This window comes from Formica exsecta, unplaced genomic scaffold (assembly GCF_003651465.1).
Source record: "Formica exsecta isolate Colony F162 unplaced genomic scaffold, ASM365146v1 scaffold21, whole genome shotgun sequence".
NCBI lineage: Eukaryota > Metazoa > Arthropoda > Insecta > Hymenoptera > Formicidae > Formica > Formica exsecta.
The window spans coordinates 3916237-3928469 of record NW_021849398.1 but is presented as its reverse complement, the minus strand read 5'-3'; the positions used below and the strand labels follow the sequence as shown (position 1 = coordinate 3928469).

The 12233-nt window shown below is 32.5% G+C and overlaps 2 protein-coding genes across 3 annotated transcripts in view; one reads left to right on the top strand and one right to left on the bottom strand.

Annotated features, from left to right (window-relative positions):
- Positions 1-277: 277 nt before the first annotated feature.
- LOC115234944 (uncharacterized PE-PGRS family protein PE_PGRS46-like) overlaps positions 278-12233 on the bottom strand; it is a 50040-nt gene continuing 38084 nt past the window's right edge. The window contains exons 3-6 of the mRNA XM_029806369.1: positions 7805-7947; positions 6870-6911; positions 4088-4453; positions 278-1425 (exon numbers count right to left, since the gene is read on the bottom strand). Coding sequence (XP_029662229.1) covers positions 1295-1425; positions 4088-4453; positions 6870-6911; positions 7805-7850 — 585 coding nt within the window. The 5' untranslated portion in view covers positions 7851-7947 and the 3' untranslated portion in view covers positions 278-1294. The remainder of the gene's footprint in view (positions 1426-4087; positions 4454-6869; positions 6912-7804; positions 7948-12233) is intronic.
- The window catches only part of LOC115234942 (breast cancer type 1 susceptibility protein homolog), a 10589-nt gene continuing 9970 nt past the window's right edge, over positions 11615-12233 (top strand). For both annotated transcript variants that reach the window (XM_029806366.1, XM_029806365.1), the window contains exon 1: positions 11615-11879. In XM_029806366.1, coding sequence (XP_029662226.1) covers positions 11794-11879 — 86 coding nt within the window. In that variant the 5' untranslated portion in view covers positions 11615-11793. The remainder of the gene's footprint in view (positions 11880-12233) is intronic.

The following is a 12233-nucleotide window of genomic DNA, read 5'->3' as shown; positions in this document are numbered from 1 at the left end:
CCCGTTAAATCCGATCGGATTTCACATCTGGACGGACATACGTCCAAGTGTCGACGCAAACTCTTTTTACGGATGAGGATCCTTCGAACTCACTTTAAAATTGGAAAGCGCGATTCTCTGCCGGTCGTAAAAAAAAAGTCGGTTCTACTTTGCCGAAGACGATGGAAGTCACGAGCACTTGGATAAGCTGAAGTCGAATCTTCAAGAGTCATTTGGAAGCTTAGGTAAGTGACCTGAGATTTTTTTATCGTAAAAAAGTATATAGACTGACTGACTGACTGAGAACGCGCGTTGGTTTCAATCGATGATTGTGTTGTTATCAAATGGCGTTTGTGTAGTGATATATAACGCAGATGTATTCAAGATACTTTATTTCAAAGATCTCTCCTTTGGTATTTATCATAATCAAATCTGAATATAAATCTGTCTTAATTTTGCAAATCGTAACTTGCGCTTTGCGGAAGATCAATTATCCCGGCAGTCGTAGATTCTGACATTTAATTGCGTAATAAGATAATAATATTGATATCCATCACAAGTACTCCGTAACAATGCGCTGGACGCTCTATCAATGCCTGCTTATAATTAGGCATTAATTAAATTAACCGTTAAATGGATGACATGGAACATTCAATATCCTCAATGGAACTGTCCGCGTTCGAATCTAGACACGCTCCAGAGCATATATCTAATTATGTTAATCACGTTTAAGAAAATCTCTTCCCTTGGCTATAACGACGCGAAAGGAGAACTGACTTACAACTGCGGAGAGTCAGTCTTTTAGAGATCATATTACTTCGATATAACAAGCCGTATTCGCTATGTATAAAATGCTGCGGCATAACTTTTCGTGTTGAATTAATACGCCAATTTTTGATTATCGCTTGGAAAAGACGTGCGTCGAATTTTGCGTGAATTTTGTGTGAATTTTAAAAATTGATTACAGTGTGAAGCAAACATTTTCAGAATCTCTTTCTTCTTATCTCGTTTTTCCTTTAATTTTTTTTACATTCAAGAACCGACTCTGCTCGAAAGCCCGCCCTTCGCGAGCAGGAATTTGCGAGGAAGCATTAGAAGCATCGATCGATGCCTCCTCGACAAGGAAGGTCTCCCTGATACGTGAATCTCATACGCGCAACAGCGTGTCATTGTCATTGATGTCGAGCAACGGCCGATGATTGCCAGGTGCGTTACCGCGTCGATGATCCGGATAGCGGCCGAGGTCCTGAAGAATCCTGTAGGAGGGGCGTCGTGGTAGTTGTTATCGCCTAGAGGAACGGAAGTCGGCACTAGGCTATGCGAGGGTTACCACCCCCTCCGGTTCCGGTGACCAGCAATTGTCGGACAGCCAGCATCCGATTACCACGGTGATAAAGCCGATTAGAAGAGCCACGACGATGTAGATCTCCGCTTGCCCTAGCGAATCTGTTCACACACAAGACACACGACGTGCTCGTGTAACGCGCTTGTCACGTGAAACGCGTGGTCAAGAAGCTAATTAATCACACGGCTGCAGGGTAAGTATCACGTCTGTGTTACGTCATTATTTAGTTGACTGACGTCATATGACGAGAAATGACCTTAAAATGACGTTATAATGACGACACCTTGCTACCTGGGTAGGTAAACAGTTAGATAGCATGCATCGTGGGAAGATTGCCGACATGCGCAAGATGCTCAAGCATGCTTGTTGCTTCAACCCCTTCAGGTATAATTTGTTATCTCTATTGTATGTACTCGTATACAGTAAATAATTGAATTAATTACTTTAGATATTGCACATTGTTCGGAGAAATGCAAGACAAATTAAAGCGAAAATCAAATGAAAGCAACGTACAATAATCTAGAATGTGTGATTTTGGAAAACAAATTACGGCTTTTGAAAATAGAGACAGGCGGCTCAAATCGATTTAGATTTGAAACGTAAATGCATTTTTTGCTCGTTTTGCATTAACGGATTCAAAGACAACAAACAGAGCAAGTTAATTAGTTTATAGCCAGTAATTGCAGCAAACTGTGCTAACAGTAAATCGATCAGCAATGTTTCGAAGTTTCAGTTTCAGTTAACTGAGAATTTGATTAATCAATATTTGATTGATAGATTGCAAGTTCATTCGGTGAGAGTGTAAAGCTACAATATGCTATGTTAATTTATATATGTATATAATAATTTATATAAAAAATATTACTGAATATTTCCAGCAATCTAATATTAAAAAGAAAATGTTTTAATATAAAATATAATAGTTTTTTAAGTATTGACCATTTTATAATATATATATTACACGATCTTTTTGACAAACATTTTATATAACAGTAAATTAACTTGAAAAACTTCTCTATTAATTATATTAATCGTATATTAACTCCTATTAATTATTTTAATGGAGAATTAATATCATATTGTGTGGTTATCATATGTTGCTTTTTTCGAAAGTCAGGTGACTTTAAATCTTTATGGCTAAGTACAACCCTAATCTGCGATGAAAATTCGAAATTTCCAAAACGAAAGAGATCTTCCACGGCCAGAGCCGTATTTGAAAGTTAAAACAGGTTCAAGCCGACGGAGAACGCGAACAAACAAACGCCATTTCGTTTGTTCGTTTCATGAATTTTTCACAGCCATCGGCATTATATCTCTACTCTGGTACTTTAACATCAATACCAGTGAATGACTGTTACTGGATGCAAAAAACAAAATGCATAACTAGTTCTGTCCGCAAAACGGTACAAAACGTTCCTCGATAAAATTCAAATATCGTCGGAAATTAACTAGATTCTAATCCGATTATTTTCCTTTCCTATACGCGAACGTCCTCTGAGATAATTTAATTGAAATCGTGGCGATTACGTGAATGATTAAACTTCGATCGGATAATATGCAGAACGTTATTCTCGCACATTAAAATTTAAAAAAACTCTACTTCACTTCTAAAATTCTACTTCTTTTCTTTTTTTTAATAGAGAATGTGCCGATATAACTGGAAATTCTCTGGAGAAGCTCACCGATATTTTTTTATCGATTTTTTTGCGCTTTTCTTTTTTTTAATAGAGAATGTGCCGATATAACTGGAAATTCTCTGGAGAAGCTCACCCGATATTTTTTTATCGATTTTCTTGCCATTCAGGCGAGCACATGATCGCGAACAGGCAAACTAACTTTCGAGAAATTGCAAGACGTGCTTTATGGTTCGACTACCGTGATATGAGATTTCGTGACAGGTGTTGTTACACCAAAGTAAAAATAAAAAAGTTTTACAGATTATTATTCCGCTACGAACATCGAATCAATGGAGCCTGAAGTAAACGAGTATATAATATAAATTGCATCCGTATTATGTCATCATCATTTGCGCGAATGCAATTTTTGATGATTTAGGTTTTCATGAGAATTATATCTACAAAAAAGTATGAATTAATCAAAAAATCAATCTTTCTTTACAGATATTCCTATAAATATATTGATTCTAGGCATAATATCTAGTTTTGAATTAACGATAAACATAATATCAAAAAAGCATAAAATTACCTAAACTATCAGATTTAAGATACATTCATGCAAAATTTTAATTACAGCAAGCAAAAATAGCACAATCTTAAAGCAAATGTTTTTACACAACAATAAAACGTAACAATAAAACTATCATACAAGATGTGCATGACAGACATATCGGAGGAATAATTAACAACTTTCTGTAGAATTGCTAAAGCGTGAAATCTGTATTTTATGCCGAGAAATCTCCATAAATAAGAAACAATATAAAACGAAAGAACAAAAAAAAAAGAGTATCCTACTCGTCACATTTATCATATACAATTAATGCTATTATTAAAAGTAAAATATTTGAAGTCAAAGTTATCTAAAAAAAATTAAAAGATGACAGTTGTGAAAATCCTCCGTGAAGAGTCTAAATGTTGGTTACGCGCGTTACTATAACTTTTCCTTTCTCGAACAAGCATTTAACAAAAGAAATATCGCCGAGAGGTATCCATTAAGATTCTATTATACAACAGCCATTCCCAAACATTTATAACAACACAAATCACAAGCAACCTCATCGAATGAGATTAGCATAAGTCCATTTACCTAGAGGACCCTTTGACTCTTTCCACAGGCCCTTGATGAGGGTAGGATCGCCGCGGCGCCAATCTCGCCACCCGCGACCCCGACGAGCGGGCCCCTTGGACCATCCGGTTCCGGACGCGGCGGCACCACCACCGGCTCCACCACCGGTTGATCCAACGATAGATCCACCGGTTACACCGAGACCGAAGGAGGCAGCTCCAGCAGCCCCAGTGGCGAAGCCGGTAGCGCCGCCGCCGCCGCTTCCGATAGCACCACCGATAGAACCAACGGCGCCGGGGCCCGGGGTGCTCGGCGACGAACCGACCTGCGCCTGACCGTGGGTCCCTGTACCTCCAGTACCGCCCTGTGGCATCGGCGCTCCAGCCGCTTTTCCGTGCCAGGGCGATTCCCAGGAAGCAGCATGAAATATACAGGTAGGGCGTGCGCTGTTAAACTATAGATTCGCATTCGATCGAAGAGAGAAAGGGCGTCAAGAGAGAAAGGGAATTCACGATTATGGATTATACACATTCTTCTCCTTCATTCTTACCTTTGCTTATCTAACATTTTCGAAAAGCTCATGAAACTATTAGTTATCTTCTCAGAGAACGGTTGGTAAACAACATTATTCTTATGCTTGGCTTTTATTGGCTTCTCAGTTGTTTGGAACATTCGAAAATAGAAAGCGTGAAATGCGAATAAAAAGCACAATTTAAGTGTTTTTATAATAAATTATTAATTTGGTTTTTTAGTTTACTTAATTTAAATATTTATATTGTAAGTTTTTTTGTAAAATCAATCTTCAGCCTTTTTATAAAACATCAAATTTTTGTAAAAAGCTTTTTTAAATTTGTAAAAAGCTTACAATTTATATATAAAGCTGATTTATAAAAATTTGAAAAGGTTAAACTTTTTTGTGAAAAGATTAATTTTACAAAAGCAACACACACACGCATATATATATATACGAACTTGAAAACCAAAAATCAATGATTTATTATAAAACTATTTAAATTATGCATTTTACCCGCATCCTAGGTTTCTATTTATTAATGTCCTTATATATAATATATATTAAGATTTTTAAGTTTTATTTTGAGTCTCACACAAAAGACAAAAAACTTTGTTTATAAGAAATACATGTATCTAAGAATTTTTAAAGTAGAAGAATACATGGGGCCAGCAGAATTTGTTTTATAAACTTGCAAGAGAAGTAATTTTTTTCGTTAATATATTATAGATTAGTCCCCATTTAATTTTGGCAATCACGGATAATCATAATCAACAAAGAACAAGAGATAGCAAATTAAGAAGATAAAAATATTAAAATGTGATATTTTCTATTCTGTATCAATATATTTCTCAAAACTAATGTATATGCTTAGAGGTCGATAGGATTTCAATCTGCTATTGGGTCAAGAGGTGACATTGATGTAAATGCACTGATGGGCAATTTACAGGGGTGAGTGATGAATCGCATTTAAGGATCCACTCATTGTCAGAGTGAACGAATAATGACAATTATAACAGCGAAGAATTATAAAGATATGTATATAAATATATAAATGAAAATTCTATGATTGTAAAATCATAATTTAGTTATACATGTCATAATTATCATAATTAATTATGCAGCGTAGCTAGCATAATATCTCTATTTATTGAATAATAATTATATTTATCATTATCTCAGAATAATATTACAATTATACATTTTATAAATGTGTTAAATGTAAATTTAAAATTAGCTAAACATGAATAAGTTTATTAAGAGTTAGTATAATATGATTTGTTTGTTCTGATATATTAGTTTTATTTTCCTATTTCTTAATTAGCTTTTACACATCTTATTTCTGAAATGCTTCTATTACAATGTTTGCAATAGAAGAAAAAACAGAATTATGTTTATAATAATTAATTTTAATTCAATGTAAAACTTTCTTTGCTCTTAAATTTTCATGATCGCGTACGTTATCTGATTTATCAAAAAAAACTTATAAATAAATATTAAGATTGTAAAATTGCGATAAAAAATATATCATCTCTGTTTTTCTATTAAAGATGCTATCGCTCAAATTTTAAAAAAAAAAAAAAAAAAAAAAAAAAAAAAATTACTAGTGAGACCAATTTTGTCCGTTCAATAATCCTTTTCTTTTGAATATAAGAATTCAAGGTTCGCCGGTTTCAATATCTGTTGCAAAGCGAATTTAATAGACCGCATCGTTTGGAATTCGTCAAATAATGTGCAAATATAGTGAACACATAAGTATTGTGTATATGTAAAATCGCACAAAACTCGCTTGATCCACTTTTCAGAAAATTTCAATGCGAACAATAAATGTACATCATCAAATTTACTTCATAATCGTATTTCACGCTTCACTCGCTATGAATTGATATCAGGCAATCATCAATCATGATAATAAAGGGAAGAAAAAAAATTTCCAATTTGCGTTCTCTCTAACAGTTGCTAAATCGAACTTGATTGAATGGGTGACAATTATAACTTTTAGTATTATCATTTCACAACTACTAAGATACACTCATTATTATTCGGAACTGACTTGACCTATTTTTTCAAGAGATTTAAGCGCATATTTATAAATTCAATAATTTAAGCTTTCCTCTTTAAATTGAATTTAATATTTGTTGCAATATAAATTTACTGAAACGTGAATCAACACGAATGTCAAATGCTATTTTGGTCGCATGCATTGTTCGTGCCAAGAGTGCCCAACGAATCCTTTGCAATACATATATGTATATATGTATATGTATATGAGGGTGAAAAGTTAATTTTTACCATCAGGCTTGCGAAATATGTGATTGACGGATTCGCAGCATCCTTAATGCAAAAGTATGAAGAATGTAAATATTTTTTATGAAGAAATTCTCTTTTATTATTCTTTATCCAATAATGTTGAATAATCTGCCTATGCAGATTAAAATTTCGATTTCGCGGCACGATGAACACAATTTTAGCCAGAAATAGAAAATCGAAAATTTTAAACAAAGCATAATTTAAAATCAAACGCTTGTAGCCTGTATCGAGGTTGGAATTATTGAATCCGCGCAGTTATCAATTTTGTTTTAACCAATCATGACAGTAATTGCTATTTTTATGGAAGCACTTTTTTTTTTATCTTTGGTGCCGCTTGAATTTTTGATTGCATAATTTCGCAAAACGGTAACAAATAAATTGAGACTTCAATATTTCATGATTTCAGAAATTAGTATGCGTTATAAATTGCTTGCGTCACAATTCATTGGACTGTTTATTAAGCGCGAAATTTCACATTAATCGCGCGAAAATCTACGTTATTATATATATATATAATAATTTATAATTCATAAATAATATTCTATATATTTTTGCACGAATAATATTCTCTGATATTCAACAATTCAAACTTTTAAATTTGATGTAATAGTTTATTTGATTCTTGTGTATTTCTAAAAACAATCAGTAACAGAATAATTTAAATTGATTCTAAATAAAAATGTAAATCAATGTCGGAATTTAAAAATATTAAGAAAAAATATCAAATATACATATATAGAGTTTTTCTCACAAATTATGAGAGGTACAATGTATATATATTTCGACTTTATAATGAAGTTTTTATGATTTAATTAAGGTATTTGCAGATTTGTTTGTATAAAAAATCGCAGCACAATGTAATACTCTAATATTACATGTTTCTATGTAAGAGTCTAAATTATGTTTTTAATACTTACCGCATAAGGAGAGCAGCAAAATACTGGCAAGAAAGAACCACCCCATATTTCATCAACAGGTCGTTCCGCGAAGAATCATGCTACATGACGACGTCGTTCATAACTTCACATATGTAGAAATCAACGGCTAGTGCTGCGCGGGACTGAAAAAACAAATTACAGTTCCAATTAAAATTTTATAGTTGAAAAAATATTTTTGCCGACTAGATTAAAAATAGAAATTGAATTTATCATCAGGCTGCAAGCGTTTAATATTGATGTATACATTTATATCAATGAAAAAATAAAATATAGATTTACAGTTTCGAAATTATGTATGTTTATCACGATACACTCTGCCCCGATACAACTGTAATTTGTTCAGAACTTAGCTAATTTGTTTTAAATATTTATCTTAATACATTAAAACAATTATTTAAAGTCGTGTTTACCGTATATCAACATGTAAAAGCTTTTCCGCGAGGAGATTGCAAACGCCTACATGGTTAACCGCGGAAGGTGGAAAATTTCCTGTATCGGCGAATTACATCATAGAGGGATACGAATAATTGAAACCCCCTACGCCGGGAGCGGCTTCCGCAAGATCCGCCATCCTATATAATCGCCGGAGCTTCCGACGTTTCCGTAAACCAGTAAATGGCTTATGCATGAACGCGTCAGTATGAATCCTGGCTGGCTGGCAGACAAGGATTATATTCATATTCGCAAAAAGATCAAAAGATTGTGACGTCGCGTTTGTGTTCCGTATTCTAAGATTTTTATATAATGGCGAAATTATATATGTATATCGAATTCCTCCGATTTATTGTATCGCTATATATAACTTATTGTTTCCCCATTTTTTATTAATCCAACAAAGTCTACTAACTAAAATTATTCTTCTATTTGTATTTAGACAATAATTTACCGCTCTGTAATATTTAAATAAAATATTTTCAACGTCGTTGAAAATAACGCACGTGTGCGTGTCATCTGCGAATATTTTAGAAAATATATTAATTTCAAAAATTTTATGCCTAACAGGCAAAACGATACAGTTTCACTAATAAAATTCAAAGAATTGCAATTTAATTAATTTGTCGATAATAAATTAAGAATAAATATAAAAATCTGAAACGTGAACATATACGTGTATGTATAAAATTCATTGTTCATCAGTACATTATAAATAACAATATTATAATGAAGCTTTTCAGCCATTATTTCGTGTTAATTTCGTGAATGCAATTTTAGCAAACTATTACCATTAGAAATTAATAGACAATGTATGAGAATTAATTGAATAATACAATGAATTATATTATAAGCTCAACATATATAATCAATAAACGCTGTTTAACCACAATGTGTTCTTCGATCTCATAATATATGAATATATTATATTTCACATTATAAATTATATAAAAAAAAAATTATTTAAATATTTTGTATAAAAACAGAGAAAAAGAGTTTAAGTAATTAAAAATGTACCACATATACAAATAAATCTTTTACAATTTATATTTAGAAATTAATTTAAAAAAAAATAGCAAGGAATTAATAATAATATCAAATTTTTATAAATTTGATAAAAAGAAACATGTTTCCGCACAAAATTAATTATATCAGATATATCAATTATAATAATAAAATTATTTTAAACGTGAGAGGCACCATATAATAATATTAAAATTATTTTAGACGTTAAAGAGGCACCAATTTATAATAACGTGGCTTTTTATGTAACATTTCTGCATATGTGTCTTAAAATGTTTTTTGATATCAAAAAACACTCCAGTTTTCGCTGTCGATCGCTGTCGGTTCGAGATGGTTGCTACTACAAAATTAAAGAGATTTTAACCAAAAATCAGGTTTAAAAATATTACCTGGTGGATGTTTCATCGGCATGTAATTGAGACACCATCACTGTCGATATTTTATGAAATATTAGTCATAAATCCGCATATCCGAACAAACTACACCGATACAAGTATAACACGAAATGACATCACTTTAGATTCGCAATAATCATTTACTATAGCTTCGTGTCGATTTCACGTTTGAATCACAAACGCACACGAGAATCCTGGTGTATTTTAAGGATCTTAACGCTTATTCTAATATGTATTTCAATGCAAAAAACATACAATATAAGCTAAATTTTTATTTATTTAAAGAAAAAAATATATTTTATATAGCGTTTACATATGTATGTGTGTCCTAAATATTTTAATATCAAAAGACTCTACTTCAATTTCTTTCAATAAATCGATGTCGGTTCAAGAGAGGCGTCGATCGTTGCCGCGGAGCTAAAAAGATTTTAACCAAAAAAGGCGGACCAAAAATATTACCTGGAGGATGTTTCATCGCCTTGCAGTTGAGACATCGTTACTGCCGATATTCTACACCGATAATCTACGAAATATAACTCGCAAATGCACACATCTCGCGTCGAAATGAATCATACCAACACGACACCGCACTCGAGACTCGCAATTATCGTCTATTACAGATTTCGCGCCAACTACTTATTTCAAGCATGAACGAGCGTGATATAAGATCGGCGCACTCACTTTAACAATAAGTGCCGGTCTACAATAGGTGATTTAAGCCCTAAGCCTTAAGAAATTGACTAATCACAGTCGAGTATTCTTCTCATACTTGATTGTGATTCGTCAATTTCTTAAGGTATAGGGCTTAAATCACCTATTGTAGACTGGCACTAAGACTTTGCGGTCGGGGAGACGCTAGAGATGTGTTTGAAACATTGCATTAGTGCCGGTCTACAATAGGTGATTTAAGATTTAGCCTTTGTTTTAAGAGAAAAATTACATCGATCCTAGCCTCAAGCTCTAAGCTTTAAAAGATGGGAGTTGGCCAACTCGCTTAGGGCTTAGAGATTAGGGCTTAAGGTAGCGCGAGAAATATTTAAGGCCGAAAATACGTCATAGTTTAGAGGTTAAGTCATAAGGTTTAGGGCTTAAATCGCCTATTGTAGACCGGCACTTAACCAATCAAGATAAAGAAATCTTTGATCTTTTTATTCGGATTGGCTAATCAAACACTTCGAAACATCTCTAGCGTCTCCTCAACCGCAATCTATGATTGCACTTGAAAATTGAATAAAGTAACCAGACTTTGGTTGATTCACTTCAGGATGACCAAAAGCAGAAATTTATATCATATCGTTAGAAATTTTTGTATTGGTCACCTTGTAAGTTAATTAATCGGAGTTTGGTCGAAGTGGACGTTACAAGAAGAAATATGTAAAGTAAGACAAAATTTTTTGTTTATTTAAAGAAATTGTTGTAATTTGCTAAAATTGTTTTGGTTTAACAGCTAAAAAAATTGTTTCAGTTAACATTAATATAAAATTAAAATTTGGTAAAAATAGAAGTTTTATCTATTAGATATGATGAGTTATTCTTCAAATATAAATTCAGTCTTCGTAATTCTCTTTTAATCCTTTATTTGTTATTTGTAATTTGTTAATAACATTATTAATTTACGTATAATATCTGAGATTTAAATGATATTTTCATAATAATATGATGATTAAATGCTTAATTTTGTTTCTTGTATTATATATATCTGAGTGTGTGTGTACGCCCACATATATTACTTATAATTAATAAATATTATACATTCGTATTATTAACTCAAATATAAACCACATTAAAAAAAGTAGATCATATATAATTGGCTACGAGAACTTTGTATATAGATTTCTATCTTTATATATATATATCCCGATTCGAAACGGGCGTAGATAATAATCGATGCAGTGATCCGTAGCAGCGCTGCAGTCGCTAAATTCCCGCGCATTGTCAACTTCGTTTTTATTTATTCGAAATACGAAGTGATGTGAAGATGGTCCGGGCGTCGGGCGTAGTACCGAATGGTGCTGAACAACTTTTCTAATTCATTCGAGGACCGATTTTTCTCAGGCAAAAATCATTCACAATTTATCAGTGATAACAAGTTTGTGCGAGTTAACCGTGAAAGAAATAATGGCAGAACAAATTCAAAATAGTGACATTGATCAACTATCCGAAACTGTGAAAAGTTTGCAGAAGTCCTTGGAATGTACAATTTGGTAAGTCTACGATGCGAATACGTACGTGTTGAATTAAAACACCACTAAAATACATTCGAATCTGTTCGCATGATATATAGCCACGATTAATCAATTATTTTCGCGCGCGATTATCGATATCGATATAGGTTAGGATTCCAATAATATGTAGTAGATGTCCAATATTTATAGTATTTTTATATGAGTCAAAACAATTGTATTATATCATCGATCATGTGTGTATGAGCAATTTCATCTTAAATTTATATTAAATTTCAATTAAATATATATTTAGAGCTCATTTTTTATTGCATAAATATAATAAAAAGTATAATAAAGAAATATATATATCCTCTTTATATATATATATATATA